The sequence below is a fragment of the Tilletiopsis washingtonensis genome (genome assembly GCF_003144115.1).
Source record: "Tilletiopsis washingtonensis strain MCA 4186 unplaced genomic scaffold FA09scaffold_7, whole genome shotgun sequence".
Lineage (NCBI taxonomy): Eukaryota > Fungi > Basidiomycota > Exobasidiomycetes > Entylomatales > Tilletiopsis > Tilletiopsis washingtonensis.
The window spans coordinates 95,757-116,069 of NW_020312004.1; the positions used below are offsets into that span (position 1 = coordinate 95,757).

The following is a 20,313-nucleotide window of genomic DNA, read 5'->3' on the forward strand; positions in this document are numbered from 1 at the left end:
GTACATTTCCTCGGAGCTCGACGAGATGGATCGGTGCGTCTTCTCTCTCCCTCTCTACGCATGATGTGCCCTCGCTTTTTCACACTGACGCCTTCTCTCTCCCTGCACCCGTCCTCGCTTTTGCGCTCCCTCCTTTCTCGCCTTCGCCTGACGTCCCCAACTCCCATCCCCCCGTCCGCCCCCCGCCGCCTCGCACGCCACGCCACGCACGCCACGCTCAGCGAGGAGTTTTTCCGGCTGAAAAAGGTGCAGGGCAAGAAGAAGCGCAACGCGGAGCGCGCCGAGACGGAGCGGCGCGCGGCGGCGATGCGTGGCGAGGCGGTCGACGAGGGATCGGGCGAGGCGGAGGGCAAGAAGAAGGGAGCAGGAGGAGACATGCTCGGAGGCGGCAAGGACGAGGATGTGATTTTCTAGGTCCGGCGAGCCGGCGAGAGAGAGAGAGGAGAGAGAGAGAGACGACGCTTTTGTTTCCATACATTCCCCCCCCCCCCCCACGACACACGATTGGCGCTCGTGCCCGTTCCCTTGACATTTTGACACCATTCATGCGAGCGCACTTGCGTGCTGAAGGGGGTGTTACTCGGGGGGCGGTGGCCGTGCTTGTTTCTCGTGTTGCAAACAGCCGAATGAGAAGGGCGATCTGGCGCGCGCTGCTCACACTTCGTAGTCTACTCCGAGTGTGGCGCCCTGCTGCGCGCCAGAAGCAGCGCGGCGCGGCGTCTTGGTTGCTATGCCAGCCTTTTCAGTGCGCGCCTGCCCCCTCACTCGACTCTGATGCCCTCGCGCTCGGGCCTCTCTCTCTCGAGACGTTTGCGAGCCCGCCGCGTGCCGAGCCGGAGGCGGCTCGAATCATCGCGCCCACGACCACGACCACGACGCACGACGCGCGATGTTCCTGCGGGGCTGCGGAGGCTGCACATGGCTTGCCTCATCTCAGCCCCGTCATAGTCAGAATGCGCTGCCTGAGTGAGCGAGGCAAGAGGGTTGGCGCGCCCCCAGCGAGGCGCGGTGCGGCGTAAGAGCGAGCCAGAACGTCGGCGCCTAGAAGTAGAGCCTGCTCCAGCGCGCCGCGGCGGCGGCGTATGCCTCACCAGCAGCCGGACAGCGGGCACACACGGGCGCAGTCGAGGCGAGGCAGAAGAGAGAAGCGCTTCATTTGCACATGAGTACGTCCCAGATTGGCACAAGGCGCGCAGGGGGGGACGTGAAGGGGATGCGAGGAGAAAGAGAGAGAGAGAGAGGAAGTGTGTGGATGGTTCGTGACGCAGACGCAGATATGGAACAGAGAGAGCCGAGACCGAGTCGAGTCGAGTCGAGTCGATGACCAAGAGGAGGGAGATGGTGCGTCCAAGCCTGCCGCCTTCGGCAGCGGCAGCTTGGAGCTTTTGAGATAGTTGGTGTGTGTGATGCACAGGATCGATCGGATTAAAGTCACGGACTGAAGGTGGGCACGACGTGGAGAGAGTATGCGGCAAGTGGAAGAAAAGAGTGGCAGAAGAGATCTAAGGGCATTGCGTGGGGGGGGGAGGGGGGGCGAAGCGGCTTAGTCGAACGTCGTCTTGTTGCCGGCGAAGCCCTGGATGCCGCCCGAGCGAGCGGCGTTGTAGCCACCACGGCTGCCGCCGCGGCCACCACCGCCGCCACGGCCGCCACGGTCGCCCCAGCCGCCGCCGCGGCTGAAGCCGCCACGACCGCCGCCACGACCTCCGCCCCGGCCACCACGGTCGCCGCCGAAGCCGCCACGGCCTCCGCCACGGCCGCCGCGGCCGCCGCCGCGTCCTCCGCCGCCGTTCTGGTCGCGCGGCGGCGCGTAGTCGAGGCGGATGGCACGGCCGCCGAGCTCGGCGCCCGCGAGCGCCTCGAGGGCCTTGGTGGCGCTCTCCTGCTGCGCAAACTCGACGTAGCCGAAGCCCTTGGGCCGTTCCGTCTCGGGGTCCTTGGGCAGCGTCACGCGCGTCACCTCGCCGTGCTCGCCAAACGCCTCCCAGATCTGGTCCTCGGACAGCGAAAAGGCCAGGCCGCCGACGAAGAGCGTCAGGCTCGGCGCACTGCGCTCGTCGCCGAACTTCTTGGCGCGCGACGCCGCCTGATCCCGCGGCGCGCGCGCCGCCTGCAGGTCCACCTTGATGGCTCGGCCGTCCACCTCCTTGCCCTGGGCGCCCTCGAACGCGGCCTTGGCGGCGTCGGCGGTGCTGAACTCGACGAAGCCGAAGCTGAGGGGAGGGGAAAGGGGTCAGCAAGACTGTACAGTGCGATGACTTGCGCGCACGCGCGAGCAAATGGACAGCGCGCGCAAGAGGCGACGCGCGAAAAGTGCGCGCACCTCTCGCGCGCCGCCCATCCTCTGGCCCGCAGGCAGCACTCACCCGCGCGACTTGCCGCTGTCGCGGTCCATGACGACGCGCGCGCTGACAATCTCGCCGTAGCTCTCAAACTCGCTCTGCAGCCACTCGTTGTCGACGTTCCACGAGAGCTGGCCGACCCAGACCTGCTTCGGCGCCTCGTCGTCGCCGCCCGCCGGCGCAGCCTCGACCGTCTGTGCCTTCTTGGCCACGAAGCTGTCGTCGGCGGCCTTGCGCTTCTTGCTGTCGGCAGCCGGCGCGGCCGCCTCCTCGTCGTCGGAGGACGAGTCGTCCGACGAGTCGTCCGAGTCCTCGGCGGCGGCAGCGGCGGCGGCGCCGTTGGTGGCCGGCGCGGCCTCCTCCTCGTCCGAGCTGTCGTCCGAGTCGTCGCTGTCGTCCGAGTCGGCCGCGGCGGCGCCGTTCGTGGCCGGAGCAGCGGCAGCAGGCGCGGCCTCGTCGTCGCTCGAGTCCGAGTCCGAGTCCGAGTCGCTCGAGGCGGCCGCGGGCGCGGCGGCGGCGGCGGGCTTGACGGCGTCGGCCTTGGACGGCTCCTGCAGGCAGCAAGTGTGTGAGTACTGGGCATGCCCGGGCCATGCTCTCTGCGCGCAGGGCACATCTGCGCGCGCAAGCAACGCACCTCGTCGCTGCTGTCGTCGTCGCTGCTGTCGTCGCTGCTCTCGCTGCTCTCGACGACGGGCGGCGGCGTGGGCTCCTTCTTGGCCTTCTTGCTCTTCTTCTCCTTCTTGCCGTTGACGGGCGCGGCGGCGGGTGCGGCCGCGACGGGGGCGGGTGCGGCGGCGGCCGGTGCGGCCTTTGCGGCGCTCTTCTTGCCCATTGCGGAGGAGGGTGGGTGGTAGGGAGAGGAAATGGGGGGGAAAGGTGGGCCGGATGAGAAGTGCGTCTGGCTCCGGTGCGTGTGGTGCAGAGGCAGGCGTGGATGGCGCTGGCTGGAGCTTCTTGGCTGCGCCTCATCTTCCTCTGCGCTGCTCCTGCGTGCTGCTCCTCTATGTCTGGGCCCGGCGTGGCGACTGGCCCGAAGCAGCGGCAGCCGCGACTTCTCATCCACCTCGGGCACGGCGCCAGTGTGCCCTCGGCGCATGAGCATCTCGGCCGCTCTGCGCGGCCTCGGCTCGACGCAAAAATCACAGAATTCTGGCATCACGTGCACGCGCGTGTCCCGGGTCCCGGGGGGGAGAGCTTCAAAGTGCAGTTGTAGTGCGCCCTGGGGTCTGACTACAGAAAGTGACGTGGGCACGGCAGCAGTGTGCGCCAAGCCGCGGCGCTTCCTCCGCCTTGCAGGCACGCGCTCGAGGCGCCCTCTTCCCGCCATGCTTCATCTTGCAGCGCCGAAGGCGAGCGGAGACAGCAGCGCCGAAGGCCGGTCAACTGCACCCGAAAGCACGTCCGGAACAGCGACCGTAAGAGGCGCTTGTTGGCGCAGCAGAGCTGTGACTCGTGCAGAGACACGCGCGACATCGGCCGCTGACCCGCGCCGGCCTGGCGACATGCTCAGGAAGAGAGGCTGAGTGCTTGCGTGCAACGACGCTGCTGCTTTCTTCCTTGAGGATGAAGCACAGGCTGTCTTGATTATGCGTCCGTCACATCTGAGGTCGGACGATGCAGCCTCTGATGAGTCTGACTCGGAAGAGCACTCGACTGAAGGCCTGGACCGGCGTCGGCGTAACCGCCGCGCACGGCGGGGCGCACGTGGATAAGAGCGGCTCCGAGCCCGATCTCGATCGAAACTGTCAGATGAGCAGGCTGCGTGCCGCCACGCTGAGCTCGTCTGCTGGAGCAGCTTGTCGTCCAGCCACCACCACCTGCTTCTCCAGCACGCTCTCCGTCTCGTCTGTCTCTTCCCTCCGCTACACCAGCTGCACACCTCGCCTCGGCACGTGCACTTCGGCGCGCGCCACTCTCCACTCGCCCGCCTCTCTCTCCTCGCCTGCCTCGCCGCCATGACGCGCGGCCGGCGTCCCAACCTCTCGCTCGAGCCGTCGCGCCAGCTGCTGACGCAGCGTGCCTTCCGCGAGCGCAAGGCCGCGCATCTGCGCTCGCTCGAGGAGGCCGTGGAGCGCCTCGAGGCCGAGAATGCGGCCCTGCGCGCGGCGGGACGCGCACCGCAGAGGCGCGACGCAGAGGGCAAGAAGGAGGAGGGCGAGAGCAGCGAGGGCAGCAGCAGCTCGGCCAGTGGCAGCGCAAAAGGCGGACAGCGCGGCAAGAGCAGCAGTGACACGACGGCGCCGAGCTCGACGGAGGCGCCCGAGGAGTGGGAGAAGCGCCAGGCAGGCGCGGCGGGCGCAGCACCACCGCAGCAGCAGCGAGACAGGGAGAGGCCGTTCTGCGAGGGCTGCTGGGCGGCCAAGAGGAACCACGAGGAGATTGTGAGTGGTGCTCGGAGATGAGGCCAGCAGGCGGCGAGCGGCGTGACAGACAGATAGAGACCGTTCGGTCTTGTGCTTCTGCCGGCGATGCGGCCATGTGCCTCTGCCCGCTCGTGTGGGCTACGTCTGCGCTCGGCGTGTGAAAGTGCCACGCTGACACTCTCTTACACCATGGCCAGCACACTGCCATGTCGACCGTCGACTTCCACCTCGCCACGCTCGCCTCGGCCATGACGCAGCTGCGCGGCGCGCTGGGCCGCGGCGATGCCATTCGCGCACACGCCGACGAGGCGATGGGCGCGGCTGCTGCTGCTGCTGCGCCACACTTTTCGCCGATGCCTGCGCTGCGGCCCCCTCTGGCGCCCTCGACGAGCGGAGGAAGCGGCGCAGGCGGCGCAGGCACAGGAGTCGCACAGCATGAACTGGCAGAGACGCTGAAGCGCTGGGGCCCGGCGCCGCTGTTGCCGTCGCCTCGAGGCGTGCAGCAGAACGGCGGCGGCGGCCTCAGCTCGGCTGCAGGCTACGCCAGTCCTGGACCTTGCTCGACGGCCGCAGCCCAAGCGCGCTCGCCCTATCCTCCTCCTGCCGGCGCCGCCAGTCCGCCAAGCCACGCCGGGCCCTCTCGCACCACCAGCAGCTCGCGCGACGCCTCGCACCCCTACGCGCGTCCTGCGCACACACCCGTCGGCCGCGCCAGCATGCTGCTCGCCTCGACGCGCGAGGCTGCGTCGCCCAGCTACAGCCACAGCGGCGCACATCACGACGTGCCTTCGCCCGGCGGCACATCCGACGGCGGTGGCGGAGGGAGCACCACGCCAAGGGAGACACGACGGGCACGTTCGCCCAGTGCGCATAGTGCACACAGCGCATTCGCCGGCAGCCCTCGAGCGCCGCAGCCGTATCAGCCCGGCTATGCGTGGACGGGCGCTGGCGGTGCTCCTCCGCCTCCTCTCTCAGCGCATCTCGGACGAACAAGCGAGGAGGAGCGCATGCTGCCGCTCCACTCTTCTTCGCCACATGCATACGGTGCAGCAGCCATGCCGCCTCCGCCTGCGGCGGCCAAGAAAGCCGGCGGGTGCTGCGGCGTGCCGATCGAGCAATCTCCCTGCCATCCTTCTCTTGCATCCGCAGCATCGCATGCATCGCCGCCTCTCGAGCTGCCACCGCCGCCACATACGGCTGGCTTCGCGCATCACATGCCGACGCTGCCGTCCATGCGGCCTGCCTCTCCGCCGCCGCCTGCGCAACAACAGCAGCATGAGGGCGTGCAGCTGCAGGACTCGGAGTGCTGCTACGGCCTCTTCAAGTGCGACAAGGACGGCGCCATCATTGCGTGATGCCGCCCCTCCTGCGTTCGCTCGCTGCACGGAGTCGTGCTCTGCCTCCGCGAGCCAGACACCTCGTACCCCCGTCGCGATGGATCTCTCGCAGCAACAGCACCGCATCGTCACACTACGTTCGCTCGGCTCTAGACTCAATTCGCGTCTGGGAGGTGTTGTACAATTAGATAATGAGCTCTTCGGAAGAGGCTGCAGGGCTTGCGCCGCGCCTGTGGGATGGGGACTGGGTCGATAGATAGATGGGTGGGTGCGGGCTCAGACGAGGCATCACTTGCGCGGGTGCGGCGAGAAGTCAAAGGAGAGCGGCGAGAGCCAGTCGCGCTTGGCCGGCTTCGGAGGCTCGCCGCCGCCGCCTGCGCCGGCCGCAGGGCCGTAGTCCATGGGCACGGGCATCGGCACGGGCATGGCCCACGGCACCTGCGCCGCGGGCGTCGGCAGTGCGCCGCGCCCGCTCTCCTTGGCCGCCTTCTTGCCCACGCTCGACGTGACGGAGGCGGGCGGCGAGGCCGGCAGGACGCTCGGCGTCGGGTACGGCATGGGCATGGCCGCCACCGGCATCACGCCGCCGAGGTGGCGGCTCTTGAGCATGAAGAGGTCGGCAATCTCGAGCTCGAGCGCGCGCTTGGCCTCGCGGATCTTGCCCACGTCCTCGAACATGCCGGCGACCTGCTGCGAGAGGACGCGCTTGAGCTCCTCGGCGTGCGTCTCGACGTTGGTGCGCAGCATCTCGCGGCTGGCGGCGTGCACCGCCTCGACGAGGCGCCCGTTCTGCTCCGACGTGGTGCGCAGCAGGTCGTTGGCCAGCGCCTTGAGCGACTCGTCCGTCGTCGCCGCCGCCTGCGCCGCCGTCTGCAGCTGGCTGCTCTTCTCGGCATCCAGCTTGCTCATGATGAGCTCGACGAGCTCGTTGCGCTCGCGCTCGCGCAGCGTCAGCACTCGCTCGTCGCGCTCCGCCTCGGCCGCACGCAGCGCCTCGTCTCGCGCTGCTTCGCGCCGGGCCACCTCGTCGAGACGCCGCTGCTCCTCCTCCTTCTTCTCGAGCAGGTGCTTGAGGATCTCCTCGACGGCCAGCGCCAGTGCCCCGCCGCCCGCCGCGGCGCCCGCTGCGGAGCCGGCCGAGCTGGCCGAGCCCTTGCTGCGCTTGCTGCGGCGCGCCTCGGACGTGGCGTCGCCCTGCACGCGCGCCGTCATGTCGGACGGCGCCAGCGTGTCGTCCGAGTCGTCGTCGCTGCCGTCGGTCGCCTCGTCTGCCGTGTCGCTCTGCTTGAAGTGCTCTGCGATCTTGGCCACGGCCGCGCCGCCTGCACCGACCTCGGCGGCCTTCTTGACGATCTCGCGCAGCTGGTGCTCATCGCCCTTGGCCGCCGCCTCCTTGAGCTCGGCGACCATGTGGTCCGGCACCTCGACACGCTCGGGGTACTTGCCGCTGGCGTCGGGCTTTGCGGCGCCTTCCTCCGGCTTGCCCTCGTTGCGCTGCTCGGCCTTGTGCTTCTCCCACTCCGCCAGCGCCACGTGCACCAGCGCCGCTCCGCCGGCCGCGGCGGCGAAGCGCTTCATGCGCGAGAGCGACTTGCGCCGCTTGGCCCGCTTCAGCGCCGCCTTGTCCACCTTGGGCTGCGAGCCCGACGTCGCCCAGACATCCTGGTTGCGCAGCGCGCCCGGCGAGGGCTGTGCGTGCCACGTGCGCGTGCCCGGCTTGCCCTTGGGCGGCGAGATGGGCAGCGCATTGATGAGGCCCGCCGCTACGCCGCCGCCAGGCTCAGCAAATTGCACGCCCTTGCCCGGAGGCGCACCGGGCGGCGGCGGCGCCACGCGGCCGGCGGGCATCAGCGACGTCGGCGGACCTGCGAAATGCTCGGCGCCCGGCGTGGGGAGCGGCCGCGAGCCTCTCGCAGCGCTTGCCGGTCGCTGGCCATCCGCATGCGCCTGGTCGCCGGCGAGCATCGCGCCTGCCACCGCTGCGGCCGGCATGCCGACGCCGCCGCCCTTGAGCTGTGCCAGCTCCTCGTGCAGCTGCGTGACGCCCGTGACGAGCGTGCGCCACTCCTTGGAGCGGTCGACGACGTCGCGCTCGAGCCACGAGTTGAGCTCGTTGAGGTAGCGCGCAATGTCGGCAGACTGCTTCTGCTGCGCCGTGCGCGCCTCTTCGTTGTCCTTGATCGCCTGCAGCACGGCGGAGAGCTCGGCACTTGGTGTGCTGGGCGTCGGTGGCGGACGTGGTGTGCCGTCAGGATCGTCGCCCGGGCGCGCTGCACCGGCCGCTCCGACCTTGTCACGTCCGACGACCTGGAGCCGAAAGATCAGCGTCCACACGACTCTGGCTATTCGTGACACTCACCTTGGAGCTGTCCGGCAGGGAGAGACCGAGGCCGGTGTGATCAGTCGAGTCGGAGGCATTGCGTTGGCGCGCCAGGCGCAGCACCGGTCCGTCCTTCTACGGGCGGGGAAAGGTGAGCAGATGCAGCGCTGCTGCAGACCACACAAGACGCACCTCGGGAGCCTGTGGCGCGCCGCTTGCCGTGCGAGGCGTGAAGAAGCCGCCGCCGTGCACTGCCGTCTCGGGATGGCGTCCGCGGCGTCGGCGCACTTCCGCCTCCATGTCGAGGCTGACTGGACTTGCGTCGGGCGCGAACGCAGCGCGAGGAGCAGCGCGCGAGGAGCTGCCGGGCACGCCGAAGAAGAGATCCCGCGACGGCCGCGAGCCGCCGTCGCGCGAGAGCAGCGAGGCATTGTCGGTGTTCGGCGGAGGACAGGGCACGCCTTCAGCCGAGATCCAGCTGCGCGGCGGGATGCGGTCGTCGAGCGTGAGCAGGTCGGAGTCCGAGATGGAAGCAGACATGCCAGGCGTGCCGAGGTCTGCCAGGCCAGGCGAAGCGACGGTGCGAGTCCACTGGCTGACGAACGACCGCGGCGTGGCATCCGCCTCGACGGCAGCCGGTGCGCTGGAGCGTCCGCGAGTGACTCTGCCGACCAGGCGATCGGCGAGAATGGCGCGGTCCCGCGAGCTCATCTCGCGCATGTTGACGTTGCCGCGCTCGAGGAAGCGGGCGCGGTTGGCCGGGTCCAGCACGGCGGGCAGACCGCCGCGCAGAGACGAGCTGGAGGCCGCTCCCGATAGCGAGCTCACGTCCGGGGTTTGCATGCGCTTCAGCAGCGTCTGCAGCGTGTCCTCGATGCGCGAGAGGTCCTGCGGCGGAGGAGAGGCGACGACCGATGGCGTCGCCAGCACAGTCGTGTCGCGCTCCTTGGCCTCACGCTCGAGCCTCGCCTGCCCCTCGAAGACGTTGCCAACGAGGTTCAGCACGCGGTCCAGCTTCTCCTGCACGGCGGCGAGCTCAGCGTCACGTGCAGCCGAGCGCAGGCTCGCCTCGCCCGTCGACGTTGTGCTGCTGCGGCGGGCACTACGCTTCGATGAGCCAGTCTCCTTGCGCTGCAGGCTCGTGATGGCATCTTGAAAGCCTCGGATCTGCTCCTCGAGCACTGCATCGCGCGCCTGCCGCTCCGTCTGCTGTGTCTCGAGGTACTCCAGCAGCCGTGCGACGTCCTGTGAGCCCACACTGCCGGTCGTCTGGCCAGATGACGAAGCTTGGCTCTTCACGGAGCGTGCGTGCTTGCGCGGAGATGGCGTGCGAAGCTCCTCTTCCTCTTGGATCTCGCCGGCGATGAAGGCGGAGCGCATGCCCGACGAGCGACGCGTCGTAGCTCGCGAGCGACCCGCGAAGCTCTGTGCCTGCGACTGCGTCTCCTCGATCACCGTGTCGAGCAGATGCGCCGTGTATTCTGCAAGCACGACGTCTGCCGACTCGCGAACGGCCTGCGCAGGCGTTGATGCATCCGGAGGCGTCACAGCTCGTTCCTCGGACGTCTGATCTTCGTCCGATGGTGAGGCAGCGGTCTCGGCCTGCAGCCGGAGGGCGGCAGCATGCGCAGCTGCCGCATCCTCTGCGGAGCCACCCGCACCGCGCACCGAGTAATGGCGCTCCGAACCCTCGTAGTCGCTGCGTGGCGGCCGCTGGCTCGCCGAATCGCTCGGCACAAGCTCGCGCCCGGCATCGCTGTAGGACCACGTGAAGTCGCTGGGCGGTGACTGCGGGCCGAAGTCATCGTAGTGTTCGCTGGGTGTGAACGTCGAGCCTGCCGCATATGGATCGTGGCTGCGCTCGGAGTCGGCCTTGTCTTGCGAGAGGCCGTCTGCGTCAGACTGTGCCTGCAACGTCGAGCCCGTGAGCGTGCGAGGCCGTGACGGGCGACCGACAGAGGCATTGACATCCTCGAGCGACGCGGGCTGCGAGCGGGCCGCGTCACCGGGAGAGACAGAAGTGACCTTCGACGCGAGTGGCTGAGATGCCTCTGCCAGGCGTCCACGACCCGAAGCCTTGGCGAGACGAGAGGCGGCATGGCGGCCTTCTTTCGGAGGCACCGGCGGGCCAGTAGCCAGCGCTGCGGCAATCGTAGGCACACCTCGCTCGCTCTTGTCCGACGAGAGTTCGCTCTTCCACACGGCGCCGATGCGCTCAATCGTGGCGCCGCCGGCCGTGTTGTTGTCCGAGAGCGGCCGCTCGCGCGACAGAGTCGTCTGATGGCCCGCCGTCTGCTCTGAGCTGACCTCCGTGATGGTAGACACCGGCTTGCGGCGCACGCGCTGCGAGGGCTTGCTCTGCTCGCTGAGGAGTTGCACAGCCTGCGTGACGGAGGCTGGTGTGGCTTGCTCGGCAGGAGAGATGCTCTGTTGAGGAGCCTCGTCCCTCGCGAGACCGAGCGCGTCCCTGAACGCAATTGTCAGCCTGGGCGGCAGGCATCAACCACGCAACAAACTCACCACAGCGAGCTGACCCAGTGCACACGGTCCGTGGCAGTGTCGACGGCCAAGCGCTCGACGCCGTCGTCAAAGATGAGCTGGAATGAGCTGATGACCATGAGGTCCTGCTGCCGCGCAGCGATGGCTCCTGCGTCGCGCAGGCTGCTCGGATGCAGTGGGCCGGGCACCGAGTGCACCTCGCGACAGGCGCGCAGGTCGAGGACGATGTTCTCGCGCCCTCCGCCGGCGGGGATCCAGCTGAGGGCCAGCGCCGTCGGCAGCAGCACGGCTTGTGCGCGCTGCCAGTGCGCCACGCGGCTGTGCACGTTGAAGTAGTACAGCGGGCCCTGGCGCAGCGGCGGGATGCGCTGCTGCGCCTCGCTGATCAGCTCCAGCGCGCCGCGCGTGTCGAGCGGCAAGTCGCCCGTCTCGGAGCGCCGGCGGTACGAGGCAATGGTGCCCATCGTCAGCGCCGTCGTGACGCTGCCTTCGTCGTCTGTCTTGGCCGTTGCATGTGTGCCCGTCGTGTCCTGCCGCGAGATGCCCGGATGCTCGTGGCTCCACTCGCGCCAGGCCGATGGCGGTCTGCCGCCGCCAGCGTCGCCTCCGGCCCAAGAGTGGCATTGCGCAGCACTTCCTGCACCTCCGTCGGCGCCCGAGCTGCCTTTGTTGGAGAACGCCGAGACAATGTTGCGCACGCTGCTCTTGAAGCCGCCGAGACGCCGAGTGGGGCTCGGCTCCGTGTGTGCAGCTGCATCGCTGAGCGGCTCGCCAATGCCTCCCGGAGGCGGCGCCGAGGCACGCTCGCGGCGCAGCGGAGACGTCGAAGGCGCATCTCGCAGGGGCGACAGGTCATGCGACGACGAAGTGCGGCGGCTCGTCTTGCGCAGACCCGACACTCTGCGCGGCGAGGGCCCGGAGGGCGAGAAGTCCGGGTCGGGAGGCGCATTCTCGTCGTCGGCATCGGAGCCTGCCGCCGCTCCGGCGAGCACGCCGAGGCGCGAGCGCTGCATGCGCGGCCGAGCACGCGCAATGGCGGCATGCTTGAGCGCTACGGGGTCTGCCTCGGTGCTGCCGGCGATGGCCTCGGCCGGCAGGCGGAACAGCAGCTTCGGCGGCGTGCACAGCTCGTCTGCCGTCGCGTCGGCGCTGATCGACGCATTGCTGTTCGACGCGGCCAGTGCGGTGCGGAAACGATGCGCAATGGCAGACGCCGGCGTGGCGGGCGCGTCGTCGCGCGGCGTGCGGGGCGATGCGGGGCTCTGGCCTTGCTCGAAGAAGCGGATCAGGTCTTTGGCCTTGGTCGGCGAGGGCGTCTTGAGCAGCGCCGGCGAGAAGCCCTCTTCGGCCGTGGAGCCCAGGCGCAGGCGAGCCGGCGGCGTCTGGAAGAGCGTTGCAGACGGGGTGTCGGCGACGGCGTCCTTGGAGATGGCCGACGGCGCGAAGCTGACGCTGCTGGGCGAGGCGGGGTTCTCCGAGCTCGCCTCCCTCTTGCGCAGCGGCGAACAACGAGAGCTCGCGGCGCTGGCCGTTGACTGGCTCGCAAGGCGTGTCAGGTTCGGCTGTGAGCTTGAAGAAGCAGCAGAAAGCACCGAGGTGGTGCGCGTCGAGCCCACCGCCTCGCTGCGTCGCCGCTCTTGCGTCAACGACGAGGCGGTCTCGTTGGTCTCAACCGCCTCCTGAGTGGCTTTGCTGGCATGGCTTGTGCCGGAGCTGAGCGACGTAGCAGCCGTCATGTCCGTCTGCAGGCGACGCAGGAGCGGCGGAAAGGTGGCGCTGTGCTTGCCGTCGCCTGTGCCGCGGTTACCAAAGGCACCGACTCGGCTCGACGGCAGCTCCGGCGAAGTAGCGATGGTCGAAGGCGAGTCCGGCGTCGGCTTGCCGCTGCCCCACAGCAACGAGCTCTGCGCCTGCGACGACACCGTGAAGCTGCTCTCGCCAGGCGAGCGCAATGGAGAGCGCCGGTCGTCGGAGCCATCGGCAGCTTGGGGCACGAGGCTCTGGGCCCTTGTGCGAGGCCGCGGCCATGACGAACCGGTGCTGCAGCTGGCGATCTTGGAGGCACTGACCTCGTGCAGACGCTGACGCGCCGGCGGACGAGGGCGCGGCGCAGAACCCAACAGCGTCTCAGCGGGCGTGGCAGTGTCCGATGCCTTGGGCGGCGAGCTGTTGGCGGAGCGGAACGACGTTGCCGTGCCGGAGCTGACGCTGCCGCCTCGCACGTGCGGCGCACGCAGGGCAGCAGTAGCATGGCTTGCCGCAGAGGCGGCGTCGTCGCGGCTCTGCAGCTCGTGCACCGTCCGCCGCACGCTGCTGCGTGCCGAGTCGCTCGAGGCGCCGGAGAAGCTCGAATGGCTGCGCTTTGACGCGGGTCTGCCACCACCGTTGAGCGGCGGCGAAGGCACACCTGTCCCGCTCTGCTGCTCGAAGGCCTCGGCGAACGCACGCACGGAGCGGCGCGTGGGGCTGAGCGTGGCTGAGGCGGGCGCGGGTGGACAAGTGCTGTCCGTCGTTGAGACACTTGAGCGACTGCCTGCCGAGTCCAGACGTTGCGAGCGCGTGGGCGACGCAGAGGGAGGCGCAAGGCGCAAGAGCGTGCTTGGCTTGTCGAACGTGTCGACGGTCGAGTTCATGGCCTCGAGCATGTCCAGCACGGCATTCTCCGCTGCACTGCTTGTGCCAGCTTGCCGATCGGCCGCGATCTGCACACGGAGTGGAGCTCATCAGCGCCGCAAAGATGGCCCTCGACAGCGAGACTCACCCCGTGCTCCACTCGCTCCTCTTCGTCCTTCGCGTCGACCAGGCCTCGCATGGGCTGCAGCGGCTCAGGCGCGTCCTCCTTCTCAGCCGCGCCCCACTCCATGCGCTTCCACGGGTTTGTCATGCGCAGCTTCGGATCGTCGTGCCGCAGCGCCGGCGTGATGCTGCCGCGCGGCGCAGTGTCGAGGTTGCGCACCAGCAGTGGGCCAGGCTGCGCATCCCGCACGAGGTGGGCAGGGCCGCTGGGCTTCAGTGCACTGCGTAGCGCGGGCGGGGCGACGACGTGCGGTGCCACTGCGTCTTCGTCGTCATCATCTGCGTCGTGCCGGCCGAGAATGGGCACCGATCTCGCCGCCGTTGCCCTCGAAATGGAGCGCAGTCGATGGCGTGCATCTCGCGCTGGCAGCTCGCGCTGATGGTGCTGCGCATCCACCGCAGCAAGCACCTCTACATCTCGCAGCGCCGCCAGTGCCGCTGCGCGATCGGACGTGGCGTGCGGCGCAAGGACGAGCTGGGAGATGGGAGGCGGACGCAAGCGGCGCTCCGGCTCCGCCGCGGCTTGCTCGTCTGGGCCGCCCGGCGCGGCGTGCAGGTCCGGCGTGCTCGCCGCCGCCCATGCCGCCGCGGCGCCGACGGACTTGCCGCGCACACGGGCGAAGCGCGAGGGCGCCGCGGGCGGCGCAGCGGACGGCAGACCTACGAGCGACTGCGACGACGAGGACGAAGGCAGCATGCCCGCCATGCCTGCGATCCAGCTGCGCGGGCGCGCCAGCTTGCCCGCGCCGCCGCCAAGGCCGCTGCTGCTTTCCCCAGCGGGAGCAGCGGCGTCGGCGTGGCGCTTGCTGGGCGACGGACTGCCGGGCGGCAAGGCCTCCCAGTCGGCGCGCACCGGCTCCTTGCCCTTGTTGCGCAGCAGGCGCTGCATGGTGCCGCTGCTCTTCTCCGGCTCGGGCGCCGGCGCTGCCGCTGCCAGGCGGGCGGCGCGCGGGATGAAGGCAGCGTCACTGCCCCAGTCGAGGCAGGTCGAGGTGCTCGGCGACGAGCAGACGCTGCTGCTGCGGCGCGACTCGCAGGATGGCGGAGGGCGAGAGAAGGTGTGGAGCGTTGCGCTGAGGGTGCTGGCGGTCGTGGAGCTAGGCTCACTGGGAGGAGGAGATGAGGGCGGAGAGGAGGAAGCCGGCCGCTCTTGCTGCTGCTTCGCTTGTAGGGGCGCAGCAGGGCGCGCCGGGGCGTCCAGGCAAGTCTTGCTGCGTTGCAGCGTCGAGGGAAGCGTATCTTGCGGCTTGTGGCGCACGGCGGCAAGGATGGCAGGTGACAGGGTATGGCGGGAAGAGCTGCGGCGTAGAGGTAAGGGGAGCGTGGGCGACGAGTAGGCCTGGAACGCGGGCTGCGCAGAGGGAAGGCGAGCGAGGTGGACGTTGAGTGGAGGCAGCGTCGGGAGGAGCGAAGTGGCGAGTCCTGCTGCTTCTCCTCCTGCTGTGTCCGAGGCTGCGAGCTCAGCACCCGACGCATCAGCAGCGCGAGGAGGAGGAGAAGGGCTAGCGGCGCCGAGCTGCAGCGCAGATGCAGACGTGTCGGAGGCTGCAGCACCGCGACTAGGCTCAGGCGTGCAGGGCGCCGACGACGACGACGAGGCGAGCAAGTCGGCATCCGCATGGCGCGCCTCGTGCTCCTGCTCGAGCTGCCGCCACTGCGCCGTCTGCTCGCCCGACGAGATGCGCTCGGAGCGCAGCGTCGGCGGCTGCTGCTTCGAGGCCTCGACGGCGGCGCAGATAGAACGCTCCGTCCCGTCCTCCTCTTGCTGCAGCGGCGCCGGCGGAGGCGCCTCCGACGCGGCGCCCCGGCTCCCGGCCGCTGCTGCGCCCTGCTGCTCCTGCTGCGCCACGGCAGCGGCCTTTGCCGCCGCTGCATCTCGCTGCACCGAACGTGCGGAGTGCTCGTCCGCCTCGTTCTCGGGCGCAGTTGCAGCACCGAGCGGCCGTTGGCAACCGCCGCTTTGCCCTTCACTGCGGCTGCGGCTGCCGGCGCTCGCGGCGCGCGGCAACGCACACATCAACACGCGGCCGGCGCTGCGCCCCGACGCGTCGCCCGCGCCCGGCGCGCGGGGCGACGTGACGAGGCACGTGGGTCGGGCCTGCTGCGCCGCCTCGAAGTCGAGCTCGAGGGGCGCCTGCGCCTGCTCAGGTGCTGCCTGGCGCCTCTGCTCAGGTGCGCCAAGGCCCTGCTCTGCGGGTGGCTTCTGCACCTGCGGTGGCGCAGCTGCTGCACAGGCGCCATCCTCGGGCAGCGGAGCGTCCGATCCGCTACTCTGGCTCGCGGCGGCGCTAGAAGACGCCGCCGCTTCTGGGGCCGCGTGCGGCATGGCGGTGGGGCGCGAGGGAGCGTCGCTGTCGGCGCGCGCGGCGTCGGCGGCGGGAGATGGTGGGCGCGAGAGCGAGGGCGAGGCGAGCGAGAGCCGGGCATCGTGGCGCAGCGACGACAGGCTCGTGGCGCTCGCCGTCGGTGAGGCAGGCGTGGCGAGAGAAGCGGCGGCCGAAGCGTCGAGCGTCTCGCTGCGGTGCTCCAGCTCGAGCTTCACCTCGGCTGCCTCGGCATCAGCCTCCGCGTCGGCCTCGGGCGACTCGACGGCCGCTGCGATGACCGACGCTTGCTCTTCGCTAGTGCTGCGGCCGAGCACGGGCGGCAGAAAGCCGTGCTTGTGTCCGTCGGAGGAGGAGGAGGAGAGGCTGGACGAGGCGGCGCGCGCCGTTGCGGCAGCAGGCGAGGCGGCATCGTCGCCGCTGTCCTTGGACATCTTGGATCTTGCGGGGGGCCTGTAAAGGAAGATGAGGGTGCAGAGAGACGTACACGAGGTCGAGGAGCCGGGGCAGCGCGCGCAAGTGCGTGCGGCTGCGAGAACAACACCATTCTATGTTCAGAGCTTCGAGACTGATGGAGCTCTCAGGGGTCAAAGTGGTGCGGCCTCCCAACGCGGCGTGACCTCACGTGCGCTTCTCGTGCCGTCTGCGAGCCTCTGCAAGAGGTGTAAGCAGACATGTTTGTGCTCAATATCTTCTCAGGTAGAGCGAGAAGTATCCTGCCGCAAGGCAGATGTCCAGAGGCGGAGAGCGTGTGCCTCGGGGGAGAGAGGGAGGCGGCGCCTGCGGCCACACGACGCGGCGGCGGGCCAGGCGGGCCAGGCGGCACGTGACGTGCGCATGCCTCGCTCGGCTCCGAAGCGGCTCGCCGAGCCCGACGCGTGGGAGCAGCGCTCATCGCCGAGGCTGAGCGGCGCCGCGAGGGCGTCGAGCGAGGCTCCAGGCAGCGCGCCTGGCGTGGCTCAGCACCACCTACACCGCCTCGATCACCCTCGCTGCTCTGCTCCGCCGACAGACACCTCTGCAGCCTACAGCCTCCACTGCACTCACCCTTCGGCCGAAGCACAGCCGCTCCTTGGCGCCACCGCCGGCCGCCGACTGCCGAGCGCCGACCGTTGAAGCCGTTGCTCCCGCGCTCTCTCTCTCTCTGCCCTCCTTATTCTCTTCCCTCGCAGCTCTCCTCCCTCTCCTCTCCACTCACATCAGCCGCAACGATGCGTCTCAACGCCCTCCTCCTGGGCGCCACGGCGCTGCTCAGTCTCGCGCTCGCCGCGCCGGCACCGGCGCCGATCGACTACGCCTTCGGCGACATCCACAATCCCAATCTGCCGCATCTCACCTCCGCCACCTTTACGCCCTCTCTCTCACACGGCATGTGGTGCGTTCACCATGCTCCTTCTCGCCTTCTCCCTCGCTCGCTCATCCTTCGTTCTCGCGTTACACAGGCTCGTCGAGTTCTTCTCGCCCTACTGTCCGCACTGCCAGCAGTTTGCGCCCATCTGGCAGGACGTGCTGGAGATGCAGGAGCATCTCGCCACCGACTCCGACTTCCACATGAGCCGCGTCAACTGCATCGAGCAGGGCGGTGCGTGGGCTTGCCCTTGCCCTCGCCCTTTTTCTTCGCGCGCCACCGCCATGACTGACGCGCGCGACACAGATCTGTGCGAGGCGCAGAAGGTGCTGGGCTACCCTGCACTGAGACTCTATGCGGACGGCCAGATGGTAGAGCAGTACAGCGGTGCGTTCTCCCCTCTCCCTCTCCCCTGAGCTCCGCGCCACACACGCGAGAGACGGATGCAGCGTTGCAGCGGTCGCTGACTGTCTCCCCTCCCGCTCTCGCATCCTCGCCTGCGTCTGCGCTCTGCTCCTCGGCGCATCTTCCGACATGCTTCATTCACAACTACACGGCACATCGCTCACGGCCGACCGTCGCCCTCATCGCACGGCACGCACTTCAATGGACGTGCTCCGCGCCACCGTCGCCGCCGTCTGTTCTTCGCTCCTCGTTACTCGCTCTCTTCATTCCCCGCTCTCGCTCTCCGCCGCCGCCTCTCATCGCCTCGCACTCCGTCGTCGCCAGGCAAGCGCACCTACGACGACGTCACGGCCTTCGTCGTGGCGCGCGCCGCAGACTACCGCAAGCTGCGCGCCTCGCAGGCGCCTGCTGCCGCCGCTGCTCCTGCCCCCGCAGCAGCGGCACCTGCTGCCGCGCCGGCGCCGGCGCCGGCTGCTGCTGCTGCAGCAGGCGCAGCACAATGAGAGCTGGGCGCACTGGGGCAGATCAGGGTTGAGGGGCGCACGGGACGAGGGGAAACATGAGGGAGAACGGCAGAGCATGACAGAGGGGCAGCGAAGGGAACAGCAGGGCAGATGGGGGAAGAAGACAGCCAATGAGATACCCCCGTACATCCGTGAGTCTTTGCGCCACGCCCGGGATGGCCGTGCAGCAGACAAAGAGTAGGCGGACCGCAACGGAGAGGAGCACAGCAGGCTGCCGATAGGAAGGGGCGGGCTCGGGCGCCGGCGCGACGAGGACGGCGGGGGCCAGCACGTCGGGCGCGCTCCTTGCGAAGCTGGCGACGCTGCTGGGCGCTGTGCTCGGGGGGCGCAGGGCACAGCGCGAGTCTCGTTGGTGCGCGTCGGCGGCCCTCTGGCGAAGCCTTGCGCGCGCTCCAAGCGGCCTGGCTGTCGGCTGGCATCTGGCGAAAGCGCGCGTGTCGCGCACGAGGGCACCAGAGCACCGTCGGGCTGTGCTCTTGCGAAGCTGGCGAGTGCCCTCTTGTTGCGTGCGCCCGGCTCGGCTGTGGACGATGCAGGCGGACGGCCGCGGCCTGGACTCATGCGGGCCGGCCGTTGGAGGAGAAGCGGGGACAGACACTGCGGAGGTGCCCGCGCGAGGCGCGACACTGCGGAGGTGCCCGCGCGAGGCGCGACACTGGCGAGGCGCGCGCGCCGCGCGCGACATGGGATGGATCAAGTCGGCGCCGCAAGCTGTGCGCGCTCCATCATCCCGGGCGCGAAAGGGGGCATGTGAGGCACCATTCGGTGCGGACAGAGGCCAGCTATGCGCTCCACGTACTGGAGGTATGCCTCGCTCGAGCGATCGGCGCAGGATCGACGAAAAGGGCGCGCATCGGGACAGAGGCGATCCGTGCGCGCGCCGCATGCACGCGCGCGCTGCGGCACGGCGCCAGTGTGGCAGACACGCAGCCTGCGAATCGCTCTTGCTCCTCTCCTAGACGTCGTGGAGCGATGAGAGGGGCACGAGCAGGTGCGCAGAGAAGCGACGAGTCTGCCCATGCGCTTTGCGCGCGAGGAGCAGGCGGTCTGGACGAGTGGCACGCCTTCGTCTCCCTCGACGACGGCGACGAGCGCGTGGGCCGTTGCGCGCGTGCATGTCGAACTTTGCGTGCGCCGCCCTCGCTCGTGGGCGTGCCCTGGACCCATGGCGCCGGCTCACGTCTATATAAGCAGGGCCTTCTCGGCGGCCCCCTTCGCTCGCCACTTCTTCCTCTCCCTCACACCCCGCTTGAAAGAAGCTTCTGCTAGTACCCTCCTCCTCGTCGTTTGCCTTACACGCACACACACCCAAAACGCTCGCTTAACCGCACTCTGTTCTTTGAACTCGCTTACGTCTCTCGCAGTCGTCAGCCCCTTTACACAGACCTTAAACCTCTCACAAAACACTCACAAAAACACAGAAAGATGCCTCGCACTGCCGCTCCCAAGAAGCTGTGGGCGCCGAAGCGCCCCGAGGGGAGCCTGGCGGCGTGGATGGCGCCCGCGGCCGTGGCGGCGCGGCGGCAGGCGATGGAGCTGCGCGAGCTCGAGGCGCTGGCCGATGCGCTCTTCGCCTCTGCGCCGCGCCACGCGCACGCCGAGAACTTTGGCGAGGCCGTCGTGGTGACGAAGGCGCTGCACTGGCGCCGCGATGCGCTGGCGCTGGCGCGGGCGGAGCACGCCGAGGCGGCGGCGCTGGAGGAGCAGCGCCGCGAGGCGGAGCGTGCGGCAGTGCAGGCCATCGAGGCGCGCAAGGCGGCAAAGGCAGAGAAGCTGGCGGCCGTGCGCCGTGCGGCAGAGGAGGCCAGACGTGCGGCCGTGGCGGCCAAGCTGGACGCCGTGCTCGCCGAGAAGCAGCGCACGCAGCGCGTGCGCATCCAGCTCGGCACTGACGCTGCGCCCGTGAAGAAGCAGGTCGTCGGCAGCAGCGCGCACGCGATGCGCATGAGCAAGATCAAGCCGGCGGCGTTCAGCCTCAACGTCGCAAAGTGAAAGAGGCTGACTCACCTGAGAACGAGCGGTACAGTTTTGCTTCCTTCTCGCAGCGTGGGG

General features: G+C 69.3%; 7 protein-coding genes across 7 annotated transcripts in view; 3 read left to right on the forward strand and 4 right to left on the reverse strand.

Moving 5' to 3' along the window:
* FA09DRAFT_316978 (V-type ATPase) overlaps positions 1-414 on the forward strand; it is a gene marked incomplete at both ends in the record, with an annotated part of 2,424 nt that extends 2,010 nt beyond the window's left edge. Inside the window, 2 exons of the mRNA XM_025740864.1 lie at positions 17-33; positions 222-414. Of these exons, the coding sequence (XP_025599271.1) occupies positions 17-33; positions 222-414 (210 nt within the window). The remainder of the gene's footprint in view (positions 1-16; positions 34-221) is intronic.
* Positions 415-1,143: 729 nt separating this feature from the next.
* On the reverse strand, positions 1,144-3,315 carry FA09DRAFT_342876 (RNA-binding domain-containing protein). The gene is made up of 3 exons (XM_025744562.1): positions 2,980-3,315; positions 2,367-2,893; positions 1,144-2,213 (listed from the first exon to the last, which is right to left on the reverse strand). The coding sequence occupies exons 1-3, from the start codon at positions 3,175-3,177 to the stop codon at positions 1,544-1,546; spliced, it is 1,395 nt and encodes a 464-aa protein (XP_025599272.1). The 5' UTR covers positions 3,178-3,315; the 3' UTR covers positions 1,144-1,543.
* Positions 3,316-4,125: 810 nt separating this feature from the next.
* On the forward strand, positions 4,126-6,063 carry FA09DRAFT_359605 (hypothetical protein; the record flags this gene model as incomplete). Its single annotated transcript, XM_025745134.1, has 3 exons — positions 4,126-4,726; positions 4,906-5,521; positions 5,858-6,063. The coding sequence occupies exons 1-3, from the start codon at positions 4,301-4,303 to the stop codon at positions 6,061-6,063; spliced, it is 1,248 nt and encodes a 415-aa protein (XP_025599273.1). The 5' UTR covers positions 4,126-4,300.
* Positions 6,064-6,333: 270 nt separating this feature from the next.
* Positions 6,334-16,526, reverse strand: FA09DRAFT_345576 (hypothetical protein; the record flags this gene model as incomplete). Its single annotated transcript, XM_025744700.1, has 5 exons — positions 13,626-16,526; positions 10,886-13,566; positions 8,558-10,832; positions 8,405-8,500; positions 6,334-8,352 (listed from the first exon to the last, which is right to left on the reverse strand). The coding sequence occupies exons 1-5, from the start codon at positions 16,416-16,418 to the stop codon at positions 6,334-6,336; spliced, it is 9,864 nt and encodes a 3,287-aa protein (XP_025599274.1). The 5' UTR covers positions 16,419-16,526.
* Positions 16,527-16,946: 420 nt separating this feature from the next.
* FA09DRAFT_328958 (thioredoxin-like protein) lies at positions 16,947-18,553 on the forward strand. The gene is made up of 4 exons (XM_025741978.1): positions 16,947-17,359; positions 17,427-17,566; positions 17,639-17,719; positions 18,062-18,553. The coding sequence occupies exons 1-4, from the start codon at positions 17,196-17,198 to the stop codon at positions 18,238-18,240; spliced, it is 564 nt and encodes a 187-aa protein (XP_025599275.1). The 5' UTR covers positions 16,947-17,195; the 3' UTR covers positions 18,241-18,553.
* Positions 18,079-19,392, reverse strand: FA09DRAFT_237894 (hypothetical protein). The gene has a single exon (XM_025739627.1). The coding sequence runs from the start codon at positions 19,145-19,147 to the stop codon at positions 18,263-18,265; it is 885 nt and encodes a 294-aa protein (XP_025599276.1). The 5' UTR covers positions 19,148-19,392; the 3' UTR covers positions 18,079-18,262.
* Positions 19,393-19,686: 294 nt separating this feature from the next.
* FA09DRAFT_356216 (hypothetical protein) lies at positions 19,687-20,280 on the reverse strand (the record flags this gene model as incomplete). The annotated part of the gene is made up of 1 exon (XM_025744854.1): positions 19,687-20,280. A coding segment is annotated over one exon (594 nt), but the record flags the coding sequence as incomplete, so codon positions are not given.
* Positions 20,281-20,313: the final 33 nt, after the last annotated feature.